Consider the following 26,443-nt stretch of genomic DNA (forward strand, 5'->3'; position numbering starts at 1 on the left):
TTCATCACTAGAGGGCACCAGATAACAGTTTAACTGTTACCTCAGGAAAAGCGTGTTGTTGTTGTTGGCGTTTCATGCAGCCTACAGTGGTATTTGACTGCACTTTCTCCGTGCAACCATGCTTTTATGTTTCAGACAAACTCAAGTCGATATGTATCAAATCAGTTCTTTACGCCAGAAATATGCGGTAAAATGTACACTTTAAAAAGTACAACTACGAAGTGCAAACCTAAGTGACATGTCTATGGGTATAATATCCTGAGATATGTTTAAAACAACGTGTCTGAGCATCACATAAAAGTAAGTGCACGATTCTTCTCTTGGGTTTGATCATTAGGTGCTTTCGAAACTTATGAGCAGATCATAGAGATCACTGGCAACGTGCATATTTTGTTCAACAAATGATTATATCATATTGTAAGTATGTAAGTCATTATTTTCATGCTTATTGATTAAAACGTGACTTGCAAAAAAGAAAAATAGTTTTATTTAGGTTTTAATACTTATAAAGAAAAGAAGGCGTGTTAAACTTCGTGTTCAAACTTAAACTTCAAACCATCAGTGAATGACATCAAAGTATCGCGAGCGCGTTTCGAAATTACACGGAAGCGTCTGCTCACGCGGTACTTTAATGTCATAGACTGATCAGTCTGCGCAGCGCTGCTTCGAACACACGTAGAAAAGGCATTAAAAACAACCCGGAGTGCACTTTCCTCTCCCAGCTTATATGATTCCTGATTGGCTGCCTGGTGCTTCGCTATGTATCCGCCTACTTCCTATACAGCCCAGCTGTAGTTTAACCTCTTTGGACCTGTGTACGGTTTTTCTGCAAACCATGTGTGATTGTTTGAGCGTGTCTGAGCAGCCTTGACAGAGCTACTTTATCAGTCTGCGTTCCCATACTGGAAAAGTCTGGAATGCCACAGCAGAATCCAGAACAGTCTGAGAGAACAGTCACAACTGTGTTCGGAAGATTGACAGTGAACACCTTCTCTTGACAGGTAGGAGGAGGTGAGGAGTGGCTGTGCAAGGTCTGTTTTAACATGAGACAGTTATTTATACATGCAGAATATGTAATACGCTCTGTATTTATATTCATCTCTATCTTCAATTCTTTCTTGACCATCATACTGATCCTCTCTGTGTCCCCGTTTAGTTCAATAACTTCCATTCTGTTGGCCTCTGAAGCTGGACATGTTTGCCGTCACTGCCACAACACTCCGACGAGGAGCTTGGAGATACAGCCAGTGCACCATGGCAACCGTTGTCTCCGGCAACAAGACCTCACAGTGAGTCTGCGTGTATGAGGGCCCCTGCAGATGTTGAAATTGGGTAGATAAGGGGCTTTGTCTTTTCAGGGCAAGGATCTCATGGTGGGTAGAGGCATGGAGCAAAGTATACTTGAGATGGAGTAAATAAACGCTGCATTTTAAGCCAGGCCTTGTTTATTTTGTTTATTTATAATGAAGACACATTAATAGTAATTATTGATTTATTAATTTGTAGTATGATAATTAAATATTTTGTTAACGTTTGCTTTGTTTCATTTGATTAATTTCGCAACATTTTTAGTTTGAGACCCAGACAAAAGCCCTGTGCAGTGCCGTTGTGATCCCCAGGGGTCTTAAACCTGTAGTGCAGTATAGGTAGAGTATTATGCTAGCAGTGCAATTTTTTCGGTTTGATCCCGCGGGTAAGTCACTTTGGATAAAATCGTCTGCCAAATGAAAAAATGTTAATGTAGAAATGTTAAAGTTCCCTGCAGATACAGTATATTAACAGATCTATTTATCTTCAGACAGGTGAGGGAGCGACTCAAGAAGGAGGTAGCAGAGATGAGCAGTCAGTTCCCAGGATTCAGGCCCGGCCTTGTAGTTCTGCAGGTCATTCTCTACTGTTCCCTTATTACATTGGCCTCATATAAACCCCCTTGTGGCTATAGCTAGCTGTAAAATCTCTCCTGATAATCTGACTCATCTTTCTTTATTTTTTCTTGCTTTCGCTCAGCTGCAGATGGTCATTTGGTAACGTGCCATTTTCTTTTTCTCTAACAGTTGTGGGTGTTGTGATAAAATAAATAATCTTTCTAATATGCCTTCACGTACATGTGTTAATACATGCAGAAGCGTGCAACGTGTTGTGTAAGAAATGTGTCTGAGTTTAAGGTCACTGGGATAAGATAACACTTAATATTGGACTGTCTCATGTGAATAATAATTATCTCACAGCTTGAGGTGTGGTGTTATCCTGTTGTTTGGAATATTTTTGGTTTCTTCCTGAAATGACAAAATGTACAAATGTCAAATATTTTGAAGAGTTACGTTTAAGCCATCAAGTGAAATTTCTAGCTTCATCTGCACACGCGCTCATATCCCCTGAGGTGTGTTCTGTATTTTGTTTCAGGTCGGAGACCGAGATGATTCGAACCTTTACATCAGCATGAAGCTTAAGGCAGCGGCTGAGGTTGAACAAGCTGATTTAATAAATGGAATCATGTTTATCGTAAACCTCTCGCTGACACTGTCTCTATCTCTCACATAGATTGGAATCAATGCGAGCCACATTAGACTTCCCAAGACAGCCACAGAAGATGAAGTAAATGGAACAGACCCCAAGCAATAACCAAAGCTGTGACTCATGGCATCTAATATTCTGTCCTATCTCCTTTTGTCGCTTTATATATCAGTGCAGCATTGCTCATCATGATATATTATAATGAAAATCAGATGTATTGGTAGCATAAGCGTCACTAGACCTTATTTAAAATAGGCTTCTGTCAAGATTTTATTATTACTTGAGCACATTCATCGAATAAATTGCGCATGTATTCAATTTAATTGTGCCCTCCACCCAATAGTGGATTCTTTACATGTGCGCCAATGCTTTAGGTAATGCTCTGCCTCGCAATGTAATGAATGCAATGAAAAATGACAAAATAAAGTAACTAGATATATTAGATTTGTCAACAAACTGTATTTTAGTTTACATGGTAACAAAATATTATACTTCCTTTCTGCCGCATCAGCTGACTTAAAAATCAGAGTCTGGCTGAATCCCTAAGCCAAGATTCGTTCCAAGTTGGGATGTGTTTGGTTTACATAACAAACTCTGTAAATTAAATGTGATGACATAACCCTTTTTCTAGGGATGCATAAAGATTAATCGCGATTAATCTATAGCAGAATAAAAGTTTTTGTTTCCATCATATATGCGTGTGAACTGTGTTTAATAACTTTGTATAGATAAATCCACACACATGCATGTGTATATTTAAGAAATGTTTACATGTGTATATACATTTGTAGATTTATGTCTAATTTATAAATATAAATACTTTTTTCTGTGCATATTTATATATACATAATTAATATCCACTTTTATTAACTTTTATTTTATTCTGCTATAGATTAATCGCAGTTATTTTTTATTTCCTTTATTTAACCAGGTAAAACTTTCTGAGATTAAAAATCTCTTTTCAGAAGTGACCTGGCCAAGATGAAATACACAGTATTGAAGTAAAAAAAATAAAATAAAATAAAAAATAATAGAAAATAGACACATCAGACAAGGTATATGCACATCCTTAGTACAGATTAATCTTTATGCATCCCTACAGCCTCTACCATTGATGTTTTACAGGTTTTACGTAGCATTATTACAGTCAATGAAAACCATACAGTCCACGGTATCATCGTACAACTGCCCCTTGATTCTGTTAACCCAATAGACACAGAAAAGGTGACCAATGCTGTGGCCCCAGAGAAAGATGTTGATGGGTAAGTGGACTGGCATGTTTAAGGAACAAAACAAAGATATGGCCACATTTTTTTTGATGATGACAGGTGAGACTATAGGCTACTTATCGTTCAGATAGTTTGGTAAGTCAGCCCTTAATTAGATATATAAAAATATCTCTAAATTGAATACTAGAGTTCAGTTTCAATAAGATTTGAGCTTTATTTTTTTCTTCGCCAGTGAGGATTGAATCATTTGTGCACATTAATCTATAACTATTTTTTCCACAAGGTCAAGTTTTTGATACACATGGTAATTTAGTTTTAGTTTCTGAATCTAATCTCTCTTATTTGTTTTTCCACCCAGTGTCCATGTGCCAAAATTCTAATAGAAGTGAACATTGTTTTTGTTTTTTTAATTTTACTTTTACGATATTGCTTTTGTATAGCTCAGTGGTAAAGCACTGCACTGAAAAAAATGATTTTCAAGAAAAAAAAATCTTAGTATTTTTGTCTTGTTTTCAGTAAAAAATATCTAAACATTCTTAAATTAAGATGATTTTTCTTGATGTGCAAAATGACCCAAGAAAATAAGTCTAGTTTTTAGACCAAAAACATAACATTTAAGTGATTTTGTGCATAAATCAAGCAAAAAAAAAAAAAAAAAACCTGCCAATGGGGTAAGCAAATTTTTTTTCTTCTTGAATTCAGTGTTTAAGACAAATGTTCACAATTTTTTGCTTACACCATTGGCAGATTTTTTTGCTTATCAAAATCACTTAAATTTGATATTTCTGGTCTAAAAACTAAACTTATTTATTTTTTTGGTAGTTTTGCCCATCAAGAAAAAGCATCTTTAATTTAGATATTTTTACTGAAAACAAGACAAAAATACAAAGATTTTTTTTCTTGAAAATATCTTTTTTGCAATATGCATTAGCAGCTCAAAAAGGTCATGGGTTCGAAACACATATACTGATAAAATGGATGTTTTGTAATGCACTGTAAGTCGCTTTGGATAATCTGCATGCTTTCAAATACATGGATGTAAATCTAAATTATTAAAAATGTATTTTAGTATACTGCAAAAATAAGTCTAGTTTAGACAAACAAATATAAATGTAAGTAAATTAGTGCTTAAAACATTAAAAAAAAATCTTATTCCATTAGATTTTTTTTGCTTAAGTTTACTTTTTTATAAACACTTAATTCAAGATTTTTTCTTATTCCACTGGCAGATTTTTTTTGCTTGTTTTAAGCACAAATTCGCTTACATTTTATATTTTTTGTCTAAAAACTAAAAAGACTTATTTTCCTAGGTCATTTTACTCATCAAGAAAAAGCATCTTAATTTAAGAATTTTTCAATATTTACTGAAAACAAGACAAAAATACGAAAGTCATTTTTTTGTAGTGTATAAATCTAAATAATAAAAATTTTATTTCAGTACACTGCAAAAAATGACTTTCTTACTTAGTATTTTTGTCTTGTTTTTAGTAGAAATGTCGAAATATTCATAAATTAGGATTTGTTTCTTGATGAGCAAAATTTTTTACATTTTTGAGGTGTACAAGTAGTTTTGTGTGGTTTTTGTGAAACTGCACAAATATGCAATATTTTGCAGGTTCCTTTTACAACCTTTTTAATGCCACCCAATGTCAATGCGCCAAAAGAGAAACAAATAGATTCTAATCTTTATATGATGACAATAAAATTTGCAATAATCCCTTGTATTTTATTGTTTATATTTTTAATAATTTCCCTTTGTTATTTGTTTTCCTTTTCATGTAAAGCTGCTATAAAACAATGAAAAAAATGTGCTTATATGAATAAATTTGAATTGAATTGAAAAATATTATTTAATAAGGCAAGACAAACTCCACTTGTTTATAACTTCTGCATTGGAATGTAAAAATCTAAGACCACTATGCTTTTATTTTCAAATTTTTCCTGGCATATTTTAAAACAACATCTCCAGAACATGCATGCGTAAATGCCTAATATGTTTCCATCCAGGCTGACCAGTATAAATGCAGGGAAGCTGGCTCGAGGAGACCTGAGGAACTGTTTCATCCCATGTACTCCTAATGGGTGTTTGGAGCTCATCAGTCAGACTGGTGGGTGGAAATCTCGTGAACCCTGTGAGCTCCACCAATCAGCAGTCAGCATCATAGAGCGATTATCTGTAAAGTAGCAGTCGTGCTGTGGCACAATCAATGTGCAATGTCACCGCATAGGTGTGAGATCTATATATAAACTCAATCTAATCAGAGCAGTCTGATGACTGGGGGAGTCATGAAAAGATAGGAACTTGTTAGCCGCTCATGTAGATAGAAAAAGGCCACATGCCTCAAAAGATGAAAGGTCGAAGAGAGAAAAACACATGCGTACAGCCTGTGCAAGACAGAAAGAAGCAATAATTTGTCATTATTGTACACAAATGTAAAAAATATGCTTAATTATGGTTAAACGTGCCAAAATTGTTTAGGAATGCATCTGGTGTAATTGAAACAACCCAGTACATTGTGATTCATGTTGTGTCCAGGTGTGAGTGTATCTGGGAAGAATGCCGTGGTGATTGGGCGCAGTAAGATTGTTGGAGCGCCAATGCATGATCTACTCCTATGGAATCACGCTACAGTGACCACCTGTCATTCAAAGACTCATGACCTTGCCGAACAGGTTCATTTTGCTTTTTCCTTTCATTTATTCCTCCAAATAGAGCACTCAAATCAATCTAGCACTATTTCACCTTAATAGCCCCAGTTTCAATTGACTTTATTACAGTATATGTGAAATATCAGTGGCGGCTCGTGACTGCTCATCCGAGGGGCACAAATTCAAAATATGTGTTTGTTGCGTCATGTGAACCATGTGCATCACGTTTTTTGTCAAAATAAGTGTCTGCTGCACACGCGTCAAAACCGTTTATGATACAAGAGATGCAAAATACACGCAAGACACTCCCTTAACAGTAAACTCTGATTACGCATGAGATTATGCGAGTATCTGGCAAACGCAAGCGGCACTTTTGACTCTGTTATTAAAGGAAATTTGCTGCATCCCAATTCACCTACTTATACTTTGTCTTTTGATATGGTAAAGTATATACATTTTAGTTTGTAAAAGGAGTATGCAATGACTAGGACAGTCACACACATCAAAATAAATAACTTTTTTGCATTTTAGCTATTTTATGATGTAATGTTTACTATTTAATTTATTTCAGTCATTCAGTGCACCGTTAAAGCATCACTTTATTGATTAACTCAGTGTATCATCATCAAAAAACAAAACAAAACTGGACGTATAAACATCAGCTGAATTTAACGGTTGGTGCGTTTTGTTGGTTGCAAAGTATGCAGACCTCTGCCCAGCATGCAGTTTGGTTGAATGAATAGAGCCGGGTTAAACGGCAAGCTCACTCTGTGTTGTTTTCTTTAGGTGGGCAGAGCTGACATATTGGTTGTGGGTGCTGGCAAAGCTGAGATGGTGAAAGGAGAGTGGGTGAAGGAGGGGGCGGTGGTCATAGACTGTGGTATCAATCATATATCAGGTCTCTGTTTGATCTGCTTATCTGTATCTATTCATTTGAAACCGTTATGAAATCAACTACTGTATATTTTAGCTCACCTGTTTACATTCACAGACAGCAGTAAACCAAGTGGGAAGCGTGTAGTCGGAGACGTGCATTATTTCTCAGCTGTACAGCGAGCTGGGTACATAACCCCAGTGCCTGGTGGAGTCGGACCCATGACTGTAGCCATGCTGATGAAGGTATCAGATCAATTGACGTTAATATAAACAAATTAAATTAAATCACTTATTCACCAAACACCAGATTTTGGTATAAATTTAAGGTTTTCCTGTGGTAAAAATATGCTTTAAAATAATGCATGCTCAACATATTTTCCCCTTAAACTGCTTTTTTCAAAGAAAAAAAAACTAGTTTGAAACTGTCCCTGTTTTCTACGGCACAAGTATGTTGTAACCAATCACATAAAATTGCTTGTCTTAATGTAACAGGTAGTCTGAGCTGGTGTGATTGAGAGTAGGCGGGGCTCATTTGCATATCCATGGTATACTAAATAAAGCAATGCATTCAAGCTACTTTTAAGATATTTTCACATAAAAAATGAATATGTCAGTTTGATGATGAAATATAATTTAATGGATACAATTATTCAATCAGAGGACTTAACTTCAGACTGTGTAGTATGTCAGTTTATATAGTTCTATAGCCCAGCTATTACAGTATGAGTTGGGCAACAGTTTTACAGACAATGTATATTTACATATATTTCAGCTGTACTTATGCACATGCATGTACAGTACAGTATGCATGCACACACACGCACACACACACACACACACACACACACAGACACACTATATATATTTAACATAACAATGGCACGAAACTCACAAGCATGACTCATTTGTATGCATGCTCACAAGCCAAAATAGGTAGAACCTTTACCTGCATTTCTCAAATACAATTTTGTGCGAATACAATGTTTTATATGCTTACCATATTCTAATTTGTATTCGGACCAGAATACAGTTGAAAGCGCAGAGCGGTTTCTGCAGACATACAGGCCAGGGAAGTGGAACATTGTCTACACGAAGATGAACCCTCAAATGCCACAGCCAAGGTATTGAGATGACTTGAATGCTTTGTAACATACAGTAATATATGGGCTTTCTAGGTTGCCTGGTCCTATAGTATATGCAGATTGTGTGTAAGTAGGTAAATGAAAATGGTTTAACATAAACTGTTATGCATAGTAGATGCTTAGAATCTTCAGATATCTGAATATCAATTGGTCAACAAGTAATTAATTTGTATTATTTAAAAATAAAGAAATGTTTACATTTTCAGTGACGTTACAATCTCCCATTCATGCCCGATCAAACCAATTACCCAGCTTGCGAGAGAGGTGGGCCTGTTTTCTGAAGAAGTGGAGCCATATGGCAGGAGCAGAGCTAAGATACAACTGGCCGCTCTGAAACGCATGGAGAACCAGCCTGATGGGAAATATGTGGTTGTCACTGGGTAAGATGTATCTTGAAATATAATTACATGCTGTGCATTAACATAACCTCATTTTATACAGTAACAACTTTCAAAGTACCAAATACTAGATCACAACTCTTCAATCTTTTACTTCTAGCTTAGACCATATGTCAGTACAAAAAAATGAACAAATTAAACAGAATTGTAGACACTTTGAGATCACCCGATGAGCATACTTCCAATGCAGTTTTAACTGTTCAAATATACACTCACCTAAAGTATTATTAGGAAAACCTGTTCAGTTTTCATTAATGCAATTATCTAATCAACCAATCAGATGGCAGTTGCTTTATTGGATTTAGGGGTGTGGCCCTGGTCAAGACAATCTCCTGAACTCCTAACCGAATGTCAGAATGAGAAAGAAAGGTGATTTAAGCAATTTTGAGACCGGCATGGTTGTTGGTGCCGACAGGCCGGTTTGAGTATTTCACAATCTGCTCAATTACTGGGATTTTCACACACAACCATTTCTAGGGTTTACAAAGAATGGTGTGAAAATGGAAATACATCCGGTATGCGGCAGTCCTGTGGGTGAAAATGCCTTTTTGATGCTAGAGGTCAGAGGAGAATGGGCCGACTGATTCAAGCTGATAGAAGAGCAACTTTGACTGAAATAATCACTCGTTACAACCGAGGTATGCAGCAAAGTATTTGTGAAGCCGCAACATCCCCAACCTTGAGGCAGATGGGCTACAACAGCAGAAGACCCCACTGGGAACCACTCATCTCCACTAAAAATAGGAAGAGAGAAAAGAGGCTACAGTTTGCACGAGCTCACCAAATTTGGACAGTTGAAGACTGTTGAAAAATGTTGCCTGGTCTGATGAGTCTCGATTTCTGTTGAGACATTCAGATGGTAGAGTCAGAATTTGGCATAAACAGAATGAGAACATGGATCCATCATGCCTTGTTACCACTGTGCAAGCTGGTGATGTAATGGTGTGGGGGATGTTTTTTTTTGGCACACTTTAGGCCCCTTAAGTGCCAATTAGGCATTGTTTAAATGCCATGGCCTACCTGAGCATTGTTTCTGACCATGTCCATCCCTTTATGACCACCATGTACCCATCCTCTGATGGCTACTTCCAGCAGGATAATGCACCATGTCACAAAGCTTGAATCATTTCAAATTGGTTTCTTGAACATGACAATGAGTTCACTGTACTAAAATGGCCCCCACAGTCACCAGATCTCATCCCAAAAGAGCATCTTTGGGATGTGGTGGAACGGGAGCTTCGTGCCCTGGATGTGCATCCCACAAATCTCAATAAACTGCAAGATGCTATCCTATCAATATGGGCCAACATTTCTAAAGAATGCTTTCAGCACCTTGTTGAATCAATGCCATGTAGAATTAAGGCAGTTCTGAAGGTGAAAGGTCGTCAAACACAGTATTAGTATGGTGTTCCTAATAATCCTTTAGGTGACTGTATTAACTCTTTCCCGCCATTGAAATTTTTTTCCGGCTATCCGTATTTCGGCTATTATCCACCAGGTGGTGCTCTTACCCAACTTATAAAACCCGAAAGCAACCCCTTAGGACAAACAGTAACTACGTGTATGTTTAGATTATCGCTCTGAATCTGATCTCTAACAAAAGTCCTTTACAAAAATGCAGTTATCTTAGCTTTTTGCTCGATTTATTTTTTTATTTTTGAAGAAACCTACCCATATTTGAGAAGTGATAAAAAGAGAACAAATGAAGGTAGGATGAAAGTACATTTTCTTGCACTGGCAACTATTTTTAAAAACTCTGGTGCGGAAAAGAGTTAATAGGCAAGATGAGTTATCAAATTCAATATTCTTGGACCATTTTCTAATATAAGACTGTACGTTTTTATGTTGTATATTACAATCTGTTGTATATATCTGATGACATTAAATTGTCAGTGTATCTAAGCGGCGCCGGGCCTGCGTGTAGTAGGCTATATACAAATGTAATGCTTTCCTTTTTAAGGTTAAACCATTTTGTGTTATTGTGACCAGAATTACTCCTCCTCCAGTGGGCGAGGGAAAGCGCACCACTGCTCTTGGTTTGGCTCAGGCCTTAGGGGCCCATCTGAGTATCAACTCTTTTGCCTGTGTGCGAGAACCTGCTCCTGGATCTTGTTTTTGGGCTAAAGATGGAGGTCAAACATTTATTCCTTCTGCAGTTTCATCGCCCCTAAAAATAAGTTGTTTTATGTTTTCATTTGAGGTTTTATTCACAGGTCTTGCTGTTGGAGGTGGATACTCTCAAGTTATTCCTTTGGATGAGGTATATGAGAGTCCCTTTTAAAGCACAGATAGAAGAACGTGTTTAAAAATTTAATGTACATTTCTTCCACCATATTAAACCCAGGTCAGCCTTCAACCTACAGGCCAAAATGAGGTCATCTGTACTGCCAGTAGACTGGTGATGGACGCGATAAAAGCGAATGTTCATTATGAGTCAAAGCTTTGTGAGAAGGTCAGGGTTGAAATTGCTTTGTTTAGTGTGTATTTTGTGCAATTTGCATTTGCGTGAACTTGCATGCATCTGTCTTCCAGTCTTTGTTTGATTTAATGGTTCCTCTCAGAAGAGGTGAAAGGTCAGTCTCTCCAGCCCAGCTTAATCGACTGAAGGCAAGTCCTATACAGTGAAACATTCATTTTAAAATAGTGGTAGTAGTATGATGACATGGTCACAGTGTCCTTTATAACCTGTAGAAACTGGGTATTGAGAAATCTGATCCCTTGACCTTCACAGAGACCGAAATAAAAGATTTTCTTCGACTGGACATTGACACAGAGACTGCAACAGTATGTATAAGTATTTCAATGTTATTTCAAGTTTATGCCTTACTACCGCCTTTATGATTTAAAATTAATAAGTAGAATTAACATTTTAGTCATGACAACTATTTTAGCATGCCATGACATGTCAGTGTATTTGATCTTGGCAACACTGGATCTGCTTACTACTGCTGTTACATAGCAAGTATAAAAAATAGCTCATGTCAATACAGTACACATGCGGCAATGATCATGCAAATGATGCTGCGGCAATGTTAGGCAAAATATCCCACTAAAAAAGACAGGTGGAACTGGGTGATTTTTTTAAAGCTCTGATAGAGCACTTCACCCCACTGCTAACAGCACGCCAACATGATTATTTAATGCGTTGCCATTGCGATGAATTACCCAAAGACAAAGCGGTTGATTGTGCTGAAGTGCAAGCTGATTGGCTGGTGGATCGAAAAATTAGGATTGCATTATCAACCTGCACTTAGTTTCATGATTGAACTAGGTTATTAATTAGAGTATAATAAATTATATTTTTTTATACCACTTTATATAACATTTTTGTGAGATGCAAAAAGGTTAGGAAGTGTTTGAACACAGATTAGAGTGGTCATGCATTTAGGAGTTAATGAATGTGATGTGATGTGGTGATGTGTTTGGGTGATGTGCTTTTTTAAATGGGTGTATGTGCTGTTCAGGACTCTGGATTTTTGGAAAATGAAATCATGGCTATACTGTCACTAAGCAGCAGTGAGGAAGATCTGCAGCAAAGGCTTGCCAAGATTGTAGTGGCTACAAACAAATCTGGAGATCCTGTCACCACAGAGGATTTGGCTGTCAGTATGTGTTTACTGTACTGTATATATTTGTGTGTGTCTGCATGTGTGTGATGTACACAACCTTGTCATTGCAGGCTGTCAGTGATGCAATGGCCATGCTTTTGAAAGATGCACTAAAGCCTGTCCTGATGCAAACTGTGGAGGTAAGATTTCAGTGTGCAAAATGTCACATGAGCACCTAAAAATGTCTGGAAATATGCTTTTTCAAAATGCATATTTCAGAATAGTTAAATAGTCAGGCTTTTTCTTATTTCTTACTTTAGCCCCATCAAACTCTGTCTCACCTCAGTTCTTTTGTCTAGGGTACACCGGTGTTTGTTCACACCAGCCCATTAGCTGACATTGCCCAAGGCTGTACTTCCATCCTGGCAGACAAGATGGCCCTAAAATTGGTTGGATCTGAAGGATTTGTTGGTAAAGTAAACTTTCATTTGACTGCAGTAAAATTCAGTTCCTTAAGCATATGCACAAATACCAGATTGAATAAATGTTGCTTTATTTAGAGTACCTTATGTTTTAAAAGATGTTTTTTTTTTAACTGAATTGTTAAAACTAATGAAAATGGACAGACTGTCAAAATAATTTGAAAATTTCTAGCTAAACAAAGCTAATGTTTTCAGTCAGCGAGTCTGCTCATGGGGCTGATGTGGGCTTGGAGAAATTCTTCAACATTAAATGCCGCTACTCAGGCCGGCAGCCAGATGTGGTCGTGATGGTGGCTACTGTTCGTACCTTGAAGATGCATGGCGGTGCTGCCCCAGTAAGTCAGATGTACAAGTCAGTTTTCACTTAAGCCAATGAAACATCAACTATGCTTAATAAATAATACTGTGTCCAGTGCTTTCTAAAAGTCGTCTTACGCCTAAAAGCACGCACAGCAGTATTTCGAGATAAAGATCGTGCCATCACATAAAACCAACTGAAACAGTTTTTCTTATTTTTTAGCTCTGTCAAATTCTGTCTCATCACACCTCAGTCCCCCTTTAAAGGGACATTCCACTTTTTTAAAAAAAAATTATAATTTTCCAGCTCCCCTAGAGTTAAACATTTGATTCTTGCCGTTTTGGAAATCCATTCAGCTGATCTCCGGGTCTGGCACTAGCACTTTTAGCATAGCTTAGCACAATCCATTAAATCTGATTAGACCATTAGCATTGCGCTTAAAAATAACCAGTTTAAATATTTTTCCTATTTAAAACTTGACTCTTCTGTAATTACGTTGTGTACTAAGACCGAAAGAAAATTAAAAGTTGCGATTTTCTAGGCAGATATAGTTACTGTAGGACTATACTCTCATTCTGGCGTAATAATCAAGGACCTGTAACATGGCTGCAGCAGGCGTAGTGATATTACGCACTGCCCAAAAATAGTCCCTTGGTTACATTCAATAGCAGGGAGATCAGCTGAATGGATTCCATAATGGTCAAAATAAATGTTTATCTCTAGGGGAGTTGGAAAATGAGCATATTTTTAAAAAAAGTGGAATGTCCCTTTAAGCCAATGAAACATCAACTATGCTTGATAAGTAATACTGTATCCAGTGCTTTCTAAAAGTCGTCTTACGCCTTAAAGCATGCACAACAGTTTTTCAAAACGGAGATCATGCCATCACGTAAAACCAACTGAAACACTTTTTCTTATTTTTTAGTTCTGTCAAATTCTGTCTCACCACACCTCAGTCCTCCTTAAAAGGGACATTTCACAAGACTTTTTTTAAGATGTCAAATAAATATTTGGTGTCCCCAGAGTACGTATGTGTTTTAGCTCAAAATACCAAATAGATAATTTATTATAGCATGTTAAAATTGTAGGTGTGCAAAAATGTGCTGTTTGGGGTGTGTCCTTCTAAATGCAAATGAGCTGATCTCTGCACTAAATGGCAGAGCTGTGGTTGATAGAGCAGATAAAGAGGTGGAATTATTATAAGAAGATCCCCTTCTGACATCACAAGGGGAGCCCAATTTCAATTACCTATTTTATTACATGCTTGCAGAGAATGGTTGACAAAAACTAAGTTACTGGGTTGATCTTTTTCACATTTTCTAGGTTGATAGAAGCACTGGGGACTCAATTATAGCACTTAAACATGGAAAAAGTCAGATTTTCATGACATGTCCCCTTGTAATTATGCCTCATGTGATTATGACCTCATGTGATTATGCATGTTTATGCAGCATGTATTTACATTTTAAAATATGTTGCTTAAACATAAGTCAAGTCATTATTGTGTCAATTTTAATAATACATTCAAAAACTCTTTAAATATCTAATGTGGTTTCATTGTGTTTCATACTGCATTCTGCGTCGCACATTAGTTTTGCACATATGACACGTACACGCACAGTTAGTGAATGAAAGCCTTTGTCTTCTTACTTACATACGTAGTAAATTATTAAATTTCTTCATCATTAAAGTATCATATTTCTTCCCAATAAATGAAATTATGCTGGCCTAGCCATCCCACAAGATGCATACAATATTCTAAGAGGTCATATGATATATAGGCAAAGGCTCCAGGTATCAGGTTCAGTGAACATGATGAGATTATACTGGATATGAAATTATTTCCACTTCATTTTCTGTCTTATTTATAGGTCCGGGCAGGCTGGTCCCTTCCAAAGGAGTACTCGCAAGAGGTTGTACAACCTAGATTTCTTTACCCTCCAGTTATTTTTATACATTTCTTCATTTCAAAATATCTTAGATTCTGAAAACTACTGTAAGTGGTATAATACTTTGATATGTGCAGTTTCAAGTTAATACTATGCAGCTTGAGATATTTGATCTGTCTACATTGCAGAACCTCAAACAGGTGGAACAAGGCTGTTATCACCTGAGGAAACAGGTGGAGAATGCCAAAGCCTTTGGCTTGCCAGTTATAGTAGCTGTTAATACATTCAGGTACAGCATCAAAGTAGTACATGTTTGCACTTGTATGTTGTTTATCAAACTATTCATATATACGATGTGCACTATGCAGGCCCACATGGAATATGCACCAGTAGAATTTGAGCACACATTCACTGTTACACAAACCACCCACTTTATACATTTGTTTTTTAAATATTTACAACTTATTGGTTATGTTTTCAGTTACAAGTCCCTTCCAAATACTTAATTTAACACAAATCTAAATCCTTTTCCCAGATTTCCACCAAAATAAGTGGTATTGTGAAAGCATGCATGGTTCATCTGGACGTGTTGTATCTTTTATGTTCTGTTTCTAACTGATCACAGTTACATTAGATCCTTGTGTATACTCATCTTATGCTCTTCAGCCAAAATCAACCACAAACACCAACTGTGTTTGATTTTTGCGAATGTGTGTCAATATGGGCTCTTATTGTATTTGGCAAAGGTGTGATACTGATGCTGAGCTGGAGCTGGTGTGTAGCCAGGCGAAGCAAGCTGGTGCCTTTGATGCAGTACTGTGCAACAACTGGGCTAAGGGTGGCGCTGGAGCGCTGAATCTGGCCGAAGCTGTTCGGAGAGCAGCAAAATTGCCCGGACGGTTCAAGTTCCTCTACGAACCACAGGTAAGAAGTGGGGTGATGGTTAATACCTAACTGATTAACTAACCAACAGGATTTAGGTTCGAAACACACAAAGGGTGAAGGAATACTGATGGTAATCAACCACACAGTGGACGCTACCCTTTTACTTCCATAGTAGGAAAACAAATACTATGGAAGGCATTTGTCAAAATATCTTTATTTATAACTTTGTCTTTAAGGCACAAAATGAGAATCTCAGTAGAATGACCAAAAGGATGGTAACTGGAGTTTTTAGCCTCCAAAAGGGCAATAAAGTACAATGGCATCATTTAAAAAGTCTTAATGTAAGGAAAATATGCATTTATTCAGTAAGTCATTATTTACTGAATTTACCTTATCTTTTATATCTTATTCACATTAACAATCAAATGCATTTTGTTATTCTTTGTCACAAGATGCATGACAACAAATGAGATTAGACATCAGTGATGCCAAACCTAAAATGTGGTATTCTGAGGTGACGCGCTTGTTATTGGTAAATGTTAATGATGTGAAGATATGATAGACTAACCCAGAGGAAGAAACAATGATTTGATATCAAATAGCAATGTAATAAGCATCTCTAATTGCTTTGTTTTTTCGTGCATATATAAGTATACTGTAGAGCGATATTATTTCAGTCTGGATCCTGTTTGTTATTCTGTTTGTGTCCTTCTGCTCTCATTATCCACACATACTGAATTCTGATGTCAATTAACACTTTATATATAGAGCTGTTTCATTACCAGCCAATGTATTTTTCATGCATGAAATCTGTTTAATTGACAATGTCTAAATATAACCGGCATGAAAGTGTTCATCACACATAGCCAATTTAGCTTTAGGAGTTGCATGTATTAAGTACAGATTGGTCCCATCGGTGGGATTAGCTAAAACCCATTACTTAAACGAATAAATCCTTTAACACAGATAAATGTTAACTTTCAGATTCCAGCTGCTGATAAGTTGATGTCTGTGGCAAAGCAGATGTATGGAGCTAAGGACATAGACTTTTCACCAAAAGCCAAGGAGAAGCTTGAGCTTTACACAAAACAGGTGAGATAAATATCTTTCAAATGGGTGATTCTCATGAAATCCAGACTTAAAAGGTGTCCAGCATCAGATTTTTTTAAAAAGCCATTGAAGCCATTTTTTTTGCACGTATAAGATTAAGGTCTGAACTTACTATAAACATTATTTTTAAAGGATTTAAAAAATATTTACTTTTTTTAGATGATCATGATAAAAATGATCATTACCGCAACATGATATTACATTAAATATATGCATTTACAAACTCATGTTTCGGTAATGAGAACTAAAAAGTTGTTTAGGTACTATGACAAACAAAACTTTTATCTCGAGAAAAAAAATAAGAACTGCTTACCTGGTAGCCATCTTGAGTGTCACAGTCAATTATGTCCCTTCCAACAATTTTTTTTTAAATATTAGTTCTTTGAGGGCTAAACAATGATTAAAAATTGTTGCGGAGGATGAGAAAAAATTATTGGACACATTTATATTTCTTATTATTGTCTCTCTATTTCCCAATGATCACCAAATACCACATGTTTCTTTACTGTAAATGTTTATAGTATAACATGCACTGAAGCTTTTTATTTTTTAGATTTTTTAATTATAAATATTTCCATGTCAAAGAACCAAAATCCAGTCATGGACACGTTGTGGTAATGAAAATTTTCCACTTAAATGTGGAAAAAAAACTAAATTGGTTTGTATGATGTCATTTGAAATCATGTGCAAAATAGTACACGAAGAGATGTTTGTAAATGTATGCTTCTTATTTTGATACTCTTACTTTGCATTTACTTTTTTATCAAAATGTTTCATTGACACCTCATAAGTCTAATTCCGCGAGAATCACCCAAATATATTTTACATCCTTTCAGTATGGTGCTCTCAAATAGCTTTGTGTCAAGTACAAGATTTTACTTTGAACTTTAAGGCACCAAAATTGTGCTACTTTTGTGTTGTGCAAAATTCACTTTATGATTTTGTGCACACTGAAGTCAACAACAACAACAGAAATTGCAAGTGCACTATTTTGACTTTAAATTGTTAAGAAAAGCCTATTTATTTTGCTAACCTCATTTTTTATTATTTGGATTTATCATGATTTTATCCATGACCTATCAAATCAGACCCATTTAGAGTCCTGAACCACAAGAAAAACGCTTGCATATAATGCACATGCCACTAAGGCTTCATTCATCTTACTGGTTAAGATTTCTCTACTTTAGCAAGTCTTGAATTGATCCAGATGGTTTCAAAAAAGAAAATATTCAAGCTGAGAAATGATGTTTCCTTCTTCCTTTCATGCTTTTTGTTGTTCCTGTCTGAAAGGGTTTTGGGAATTTGCCAGTCTGCATAGCTAAGACACACCTGTCCCTGAGTAATGACCCTGAGCTGAAAGGAGTGCCAACAGACTTCATCCTGCCCATTACAGATGTCAAAGCCAATGCTGGAGCTGGTTTCCTTTGCTGTCTGGCTGACTCGGTGAGCTTTATTATATATTAGAGGCTCATGTAGATACATCTTTCCATCTTTTAAAGACAATAAAGGGATTGTTTGTGGGCCATCAATGCAATCAAATGCTGGCTGAACTAACACACTGATAGATAATGAAACTATGAGACTATACTTGAAATGAGTGCTGTAGAGATATCACCTCTATTCAGATGATGGTTCTACTCCATCTTCTTCCGTCAGTTGCTCTTGAGTGCGTCTATAGCCTAAAAATAGAAAAGAGAGAATATTGGTCACACATGTAGATATTTTTAACCAGACACGTTGCTAGGCTGCATGTCTGTGCTGAACATGAGCTGTTCAACAAGCGCCACTGGTGGTCTATGTGACCTTACCCAACATTTATGTTCAAATTACACACATAATTTCAGCGTAAGATCCATTTTTATGTACAAATATGGCTAAAGGATGTCAATTTTCTTTAAAAAAATCCAGATAATTTACTCACCACCATGTCATCCAAAATGTTGATGTCTTTCTTTGTTAAGTCGAGAAGAAATTATGTTTTTGAGGAAAACATTCCAGGATTTTTCTCATTTTAATGGACTTTAATGGAACCCAACACTTAACACTTAACTCAACACTTAAAGTGCCCATATTATGAAAAACTCACTTTTTCTGCGTTTTGGGGTGTTATTTTGTGTCTCTGATGCTTCCACACGCATACAAACTTGGAAAAAATCCATCTATGCTGTTTGAGTGAGATACAAGTTTCTGAATGTCCTCTGCCTTGAGTCTCAGATTGCGCGAAGTGACGTAACTAGCCGTATCGTCACATTCCGTTTGAATTTTCCCACCCACCACCCCACTCGCAGGTCTCCACCCACCAGGTAGCTAGAGAGCACAGAGAAGTCACTTCGCTGATATCCTCTGTACTGTTATCATGGCTCACGAAACAAAGTTTAAACGCGTGTTTATTTAAACCTAAAATGTGATCTCATATACAGTGTGTTACGACGCAAATAGTCCTCAGATTGTAGGCGATAAGACGTTCATGCGAAATCTGATGTAAACAACAGACAATGTAGCTATATTTCACGGATTATACGCATTTGTGGACAAAAATGGTCATTGAATGTATTTTATTGGACTTTCATGAATTATTCACACATCTGTAACAGACTGGATTCGATTCGCGATCGCTATATCAACACAAAAGGTAAGAAGTCATGTTATATTTTGCATGTTGTCATCTTCTGTCACACAAAATACTACATTTATGATGCTAGAGCATCTGTATCTCAAAACAGAGATCATACATTGATGCTAATCCCGTAAATTACACCTTTTAAATGCATATGTTATTGTTTGTAGACAGTACGCTATATAGATATTTTTTGCAGGCTAGATAGTTTGCAGCGTAGTTTCGAAAGTTGAAAAAAATATTTAACGGCTTTATTTTACAATTCTACGTGAACTAAGTAATAGTGCTTTGCCAAACTAATAGTGTTTTGCCAAACTAACCGAGACCAGGCCTTACTGATCCAGCTTTTCTGACGAGGCCAACGTACCCCCGAGTCTCTTAACTTTACGGTCCAGACCTCCCGCTAGCTTCTAGCAATTAGCACGCGGCCCACAAGCAGTATACATCCCCCGTCAGGTCTAAATTTCTGTAATTTGTGAAAATAATGCGTTTGAAAATGTTTTATAACGGGAATATGTGAGCATTGTCCAGGGAAAATGAGTGTATTGTTGAGACTGCTACATCACAATTTACGCTGGAATCATTGTGTTTCATGAGTTTCTTCTCCTGGAGTGGACTTATTAGTGATACTTTTCTGCTTGATTTGTCTGTTGGCAACATAAACCGTTAATAATGATATATAAAAATAATAACACGGTATGGTCTGTACTGCTCACGATATCACTGAGCACGTGCACATGACGTTAGTAGTGGGGCGCAGGGGCGCCGTTTGGGGGGGTTCAGAGTATGCCAGGCATATGGGCCCATAAGTACGCTAGGGGGCCCCATCGTCATCACTTTTCCATTTTTTTTATTGTACACGTTTAATTATTAACACTAGTAAAATGTAAAGTAAATTAATATAAAACTACAGTGAATGACTTTGTGTTGAGTAAAATTGAGACACTTTAAAAAAAACAGCGTGCAATCATGACCTAGTAGATGCAATTACATATTTGGCGGTTCTGGTGGTTTTTAATTTGATTTTGCGGATATGGATATAGGTGAGTAGACAACATTTTTGTTTGGGATCAGTTTGGCGGGTTTGCTATGCAAAGTTACCACAAATAGTCGACAGCCCTACAGTTTGGCATTTCAAGGTAAGATCTCACATGCCACTAAAAGCGTTCTGATCTGTAAACTGTATGTTTCATGAAAAATGAAAAATATTTGTGATAATACAAAAGGACAGCAAGAGCTTTATTTAAGGAAATATTAGCATAGCGACTGCTGACAACTATTGCATTTCTAAGACGGACAATAACTTAATAGGCGGAGTTAAAATATTATTTTCTAAATAAACATGAAATAGGAGAATAGTCTAAGCCATCATTGAGTTAAATTTTAAATGACTAAGAGCTGGTTTTAATGTGACAGCGCATCATTTTCAAAGTGAAAGTGATTCATTTTTATTCAGGGTTGCAACGGAGGTTTTGCCCAAAATTGTAAACTTGCAGCTATTATAAACGCTATATCAGATTGTTTTTAACATGCATCCTAATAGAGAATGTCCGTTTTATATTTATGTTTGAGTATTGTTGTGTTTAAATATTGTTGTAATGTTGTTAATGTCTTGTTTTAATTTAATTCGATTATTAAGACTCTAATTTTAAACGCCATATATTGGGCGTTGTAATGGATTGAAGGCTAATATGACGTTACAAATGGACTCGGTCATTAGACATCATTTCCGACTTTAAATTAAGTTTTGTTTGCTTTAAATGTTTGCTTCAAATGAATTTCGTTTAATATAGTTTGTCTCTTAATTTTAATCAATGTTTTGTTAATAAGTGTTGTGAATATTAAGAAAAAGAACATAAAAAAGAACACGGTGCACTTCATTACGTAACAAATATTAACTACTGCAATATAGCCTACCAAATGCCAAAACAGGCAGTATTATCTTTGTAATGATAGTTGTTGGATGTGCAAAATCATATTAGCCTTCAGTGCACAGAAATAAATTTGCATGCCCATCAGCAGCACATTTGATTGCGGCATTTTTTTTACTTCAAAAATCAACGTCATATTTAAAACTTTAGCCGATTGAGCTTTTTGCAATTTCTGTGTCACTGGCGAAGGGCGTGCGCGGGCGAAGTGCACACTCTTAAAGATCAACGTAATATTAATTTTAATTTTGCCGGCTACGCTTTTTGTCATGAGCGAAGGATGGAACACATACCACACACACAGAGAACAGCGACATAAAGAGAATATAAGGTTTTTGGTGTTTTTCTGACAAATACAGTCAGTTTGTAAGAATTTTTTTAAATGAACTATAAGATCATCAATATGAACTCTGAAGAATGAACTATTAGGCTAAACATAATTGTACACATTTCGCTTCTAAAACCGCACAGAAAACTCGACTGCCGCGACTTTCAAAGCACTTTCCATAGATTTCCATAGTTCAGAAATTCATCTCCATGCATTATTCTTTTTTAGTGATCTATTTAAAATCACGTGAATGTTTTCTGCCTTACCAGATTAAAATGGTAGGCTATTCGTTTTTCAAATAAATCTTTTTATTTTGCTTCATGAATTTATTTTTAGTGCAAATGCGACCTGTAAAATTAAATAAACGCACTGAGTAATTTTATATAGCTACACATTATGGTATGAAAATCAAACAATCCTCTAAAGGAAGGGGCCCAAAATTCTGTCTTGCATACCCCCCTTGAAACTGTTCATTGCGCCCCTGGTGGGGCGTGATCAAAGGAGCAGCAGCTCATAAATATGTAATGACTAGCTCAAAACGGCACAATCTGAAATGCCCTGAAACAGAGGCTACTAGAGATGGGTAACAACTTTTCCTACAAGCTATTTCGAGCAAACAACTTTTGAAACATGCTTTATGGAACTCATACACCTATTTAACTTGTGGAAAGGTCATAATATGGGCACTTTAACAGTTTTTTTCAAAAAAGTTTCAAAGGACTATAAACGATCCCAAACGAGGCATAAGGGTCTTATCTCGTGAAACGATTGTCATTTTTGACAAGAAAAATAAAAAAATATGCACTTTTAAACCCCAACTTCTCGTCTATCTCCAGTCCTGTGAAGCGCCAGCACGACCTCACGTAATTGTGTAGTGACATAGAAAGGTCATGTGTTACATATATGAAACGCACATTTGTGGACAATTTTAAACAATAAACTGACACAAAGACATTAATTAGAATTATACCACGGGTCTGTTGAATGCTGCATTCTGATTGGCTGAGAAATGTTCTATGGGTGTTGATTATTTTTCTGTAAACCGCACACCTATCTTTTCAAATGTCTTAAAAATAGGCACCAGAGCAATGTTTGTGGTAACCGTGGTATAAGCGGAATAATTGACTTCGGTCCTTTGAATTATTTGAAAATAATGCTCACCTGCGGTGTAACGCTTCGCTTCGCGTCGTGCCGCATTACCACCTTGGTGTGCATTATTTTCTTATAATTCAATGGCCCGTCGTCAATTATTCCTTACTCATTCCACATACAACAACGTCGGTACGGTCCTCTTCCTCCACACTTGTAAACACTGGGGCGGAGTTTCGATATGTCATCCGTGACCTCTTGACGTGATGACGTATTACGTGAGGTCGCGCTGGCACGTCACAGGACCGGAGATAGATGAGAAGTTGGCGTATAAAAGTGAATTTTTTTGTCAAAAATGACAATCGTTTCACTAGATAAGACCCTTATACCTTGTTTGGGATCGTTTAGAGTCCTTTGTTAAGTGTTGAGTTAAGTGTAAAGTGTTGGGTTCCATTAAAGTCCATTAAAATGAGAAAAATCCTGGAATGTTTTCCTCAAAAAACATAATTTCTTATCGGTTGAACAAAGAAAGACATCAACGTTTTGGATGGCATGGTGGCAGAGGTGGGTAGTAACGAATTACTTTTACTTCGTTACATTTACTTGAGTAAATTTTTCGGGTAACTAGTACTTTTAGAGTAAATTTAAGGATGGGTACTTTTACTCTTACTCAAGTACATTTCTAGTGAAAAAACTGTACTTTTACTTCGCTACATTCGGCGGCGTTACTGCGCTACTGTCAAATGGTAATAATTAATGAATCTAAATATTTTTTTAAAGTTTATAGGGCGTGTTCGAAAGTTGCGCGAAAAAGGCTGCGTCACCCTTTAGCGCGCGACCGCGCGGCCGCGTAGATGATAGGAGAAGCAGATGAGTGCGCGTGTGCGTTGTGCGAGTTATCGGAGGCAGATCATGCGTGGCTTCAAGTTCGGTCTATGTTTTCACTCCAAGAGGTCAAAAAGAATAGTTTCATAATGTGATGCATGCTTTGTTCAATAAACGAGCTGACATCTCAGCGAACAGGAATTCAAAATCCAGCCTGAAGTAAGTGTCACAGTATTGTCTATTTGAACAGTATTAATGGTCATTTCACACACTGTCCGAGTTTTTTTTGCCATATGCACTCTTGTGCAAGAGATTACAAATCCTAATGTAAGTTAAACCATTCAAACAGCACGTTCACATCTGCACATTTCCATATAATTTCCCCACAACTAAACAAACAGCATTTATGTAATGACTGCATTTATACACAAATCCGGACACCTCACTAATGTGTAGAAAATACATTCAAATAAAGAATAAAGTTTGATTTGAAAGAAACATGTATTATATATTATAATAAATGTAGAGTTGATTTGCACAAACAGATAAGTTCCATATGAAATTCTAAAATGATAATTTTTATTAAGCTCCTGTTTATGTTCAGTAATTGCACTTAAATGGCAATGAAAATAACCCATTCATATAAAAACATGATAACAAACAGACACACACGTTCTTATTTGTTTACTGCTTGCATGTTTAAAGGCAGACGCTGACAAGTTTGTGTTGTGAACATGAAAATAAATACAGAGTTAACCTTCAGAAAAACATCTGTGTGTGTGTGTGTTTGAGATTTTTTCTCAAACGACACATTATGTGATGTTAATGTACATTGCAGGACTGAGATAGGCTGCTTACTTGTTTAAAGCAGAACAATGAGACTCTTAAGGAGAGGTTTGTGAAAACCCTCCAAGAAGTCTGAAATTCAGTGCTTTTGCGCCACTTCTCAGATCAGAAGTAACGAGTAACTAACTACTTGAGTAGTTTTTTCATCTAATACTTTTTTACTCTTACTCAAGTAAATAATTAGATTGATACTTTTACTTTTACTTGAGTACATTTTTGTATAAGTACTTGTACTTTTACTTGAGTACAGATTTTGGGTACTCTACCCACCTCTGCATGGTGGTGAGTAAATTATCTGGATTTTTTTTTTTTAAGAAAATTGACTTATCTTTAACCTGGCACATCCTTTAGGTGCTTGGTTTTGTTTTAACCTGTTTTTTATTTCCTGTTGATTAGCTTTCTTTTTTGGGGGGGTACAGGATTAGCTACACAATTAAGCAAGCAAAGTCCATCTCCTTCATGATAACTTATTTAACTCTCCAACAGACAAATACAGAAATGGATGATCCCGTGTGGCCCGGTTTCCATGGCAACAACCTTTTACAGTGACTGCACAATGATTATCAAAGTAGCTCAATGATTATCTACAGTATGATAGGTTTACAGTAATTAATGATCTATTCAACTTTTAATACTTTTAACTTTTAATAAAAGTTATTTCCTTTTTAATATTGGAAAATTATTCAAACTCATTATTATAACTCATTAGTATAATACAGTCAAATATCATCAAACTGGACATTGCATCATCAATTTCAGATATGGTCACTCCTGCATTAAAACACTGTGTTTGTTGAACTGTAAGATATTGTTAGCCATAGATTTTTAGTCAAGCAACATGCAATACTGTGCAAAAGTCTTAGGTCATCATGCCACTGTTACATTTGTTGTTTTTGCAATGGTATCGTGAACATATATATATGAGAAAATACAAAAAATTTAATCTCATGACCTTAGGACTCCTCAAAAGTGTTCCAAATGTGCTTAGTGCCAAGGGAGGTCACACTAAATTAAGACTTTTGCTGGAACAAGACATTTTGTTCTGAAAATATGGGATTTTTTTATAGGGGTGCTGCACCGATATATCGGCTGATGATGCTTGCTATGCTTCTCATTGAATTACGGTGAAATGCCGCTACATACAAAAGTCAGAGGGCGCTCTCGTGCAGAAACACAATATTCGCTGCAGACGAAGAACCATACACACGCAGCTATGACACTCAACTTCAGGAAATGGCTTAAGGATATAGATTTATATAGCTGTTTTTCTAATCTTTTCATGATAATAAAGAATATGTGTAATGATTATGTTTGACGAGTGTTGCTTTTTCAAATGCATGTTATAGACCAGTGGTTTTCAAACTGGGGGCCGGGGCCCCCAGGGGGGCCGCGAGAAGGTGCCAGGGGGGCCCCAGTTTTATGATATTTTATGAAATACATTAATTTATTATAAATTCTGTGGAATTAAACCTAAAAAAATATGGCTACTAACCAACAGCACTACTTTGTATCATTCAATTTGTTTTGTTTAATTAAAATGTTGAGTTTTAGAACAGTTTTTTGTCACAAATTTTCTTTGGGGGGCTGCGAAGGAATGTCACACTTTGAATAAGTTTGGGAACCACTGTTATAGACGACTCAAACTAAGTGATTTCAGATCGATAAGCACTTAGTAATCAGCCGTAGTACATGAAATAGCTGTGAATAATATTGGCTGTGCGATTAAGAATAGTTATCGGCCATGTGTATATCGGTGCGCCCCTACATTTTTACAATTTGTGCACATATTT

The 26,443-nt window shown here is 36.4% G+C and overlaps 1 protein-coding gene across 2 annotated transcripts; it reads left to right on the forward strand.

Annotated features, from left to right (window-relative positions):
• Positions 1 to 495: 495 nt before the first annotated feature.
• Positions 496 to 26,099, forward strand: mthfd1a (methylenetetrahydrofolate dehydrogenase (NADP+ dependent) 1a, methenyltetrahydrofolate cyclohydrolase, formyltetrahydrofolate synthetase). 2 transcript variants are annotated; one of them, XM_055186161.2, is made up of 27 exons: positions 496 to 1,001; positions 1,157 to 1,289; positions 1,799 to 1,883; positions 2,404 to 2,463; positions 2,542 to 2,595; positions 3,640 to 3,776; positions 5,751 to 5,851; positions 6,280 to 6,416; positions 7,179 to 7,290; positions 7,384 to 7,511; positions 8,292 to 8,389; positions 8,617 to 8,790; positions 10,798 to 10,940; positions 11,022 to 11,068; positions 11,153 to 11,260; positions 11,341 to 11,415; positions 11,500 to 11,592; positions 12,273 to 12,407; positions 12,488 to 12,556; positions 12,716 to 12,827; positions 13,034 to 13,173; positions 15,008 to 15,049; positions 15,214 to 15,314; positions 15,772 to 15,949; positions 16,895 to 17,002; positions 18,311 to 18,463; positions 25,140 to 26,097. In XM_055186161.2, exons 2-27 carry the CDS (start codon positions 1,195 to 1,197, stop codon positions 25,200 to 25,202), a joined length of 2,748 nt encoding a protein of 915 aa, XP_055042136.2. In that variant the 5' UTR covers positions 496 to 1,001; positions 1,157 to 1,194; the 3' UTR covers positions 25,203 to 26,097. The 2 variants fall into 2 exon arrangements, with proteins under 2 accessions (XP_055042136.2, XP_055042135.2); XM_055186160.2 differs by lacking the exons at positions 496 to 1,001; positions 1,157 to 1,289; positions 1,799 to 1,883; ... (10 more) ...; positions 11,022 to 11,068; positions 11,153 to 11,260 and having other exon boundaries at positions 11,343 to 11,415; positions 11,540 to 11,592; positions 25,140 to 26,099.
• Positions 26,100 to 26,443: the final 344 nt, after the last annotated feature.

Source organism: Misgurnus anguillicaudatus, chromosome 18 (genome assembly GCF_027580225.2).
Source record: "Misgurnus anguillicaudatus chromosome 18, ASM2758022v2, whole genome shotgun sequence".
Classification (NCBI taxonomy): Eukaryota; Metazoa; Chordata; class Actinopteri; order Cypriniformes; family Cobitidae; genus Misgurnus; species Misgurnus anguillicaudatus.

Bases quoted from the DNA above. Each gene is read 5' to 3' on its own strand.
- mthfd1a (XM_055186161.2), top strand. From the start codon at position 1,195: ATGTTTGCCGTCACTGCCACAACACTCCGACGAGGAGCTTGGAGATAC. The intron at 11,069-11,152 runs GTATATGAGAGT...TATTAAACCCAG, and splicing joins AAGTTATTCCTTTGGATGAG to GTCAGCCTTCAACCTACAGG. The intron at 11,416-11,499 runs GCAAGTCCTATA...TATAACCTGTAG, and splicing joins CCCAGCTTAATCGACTGAAG to AAACTGGGTATTGAGAAATC.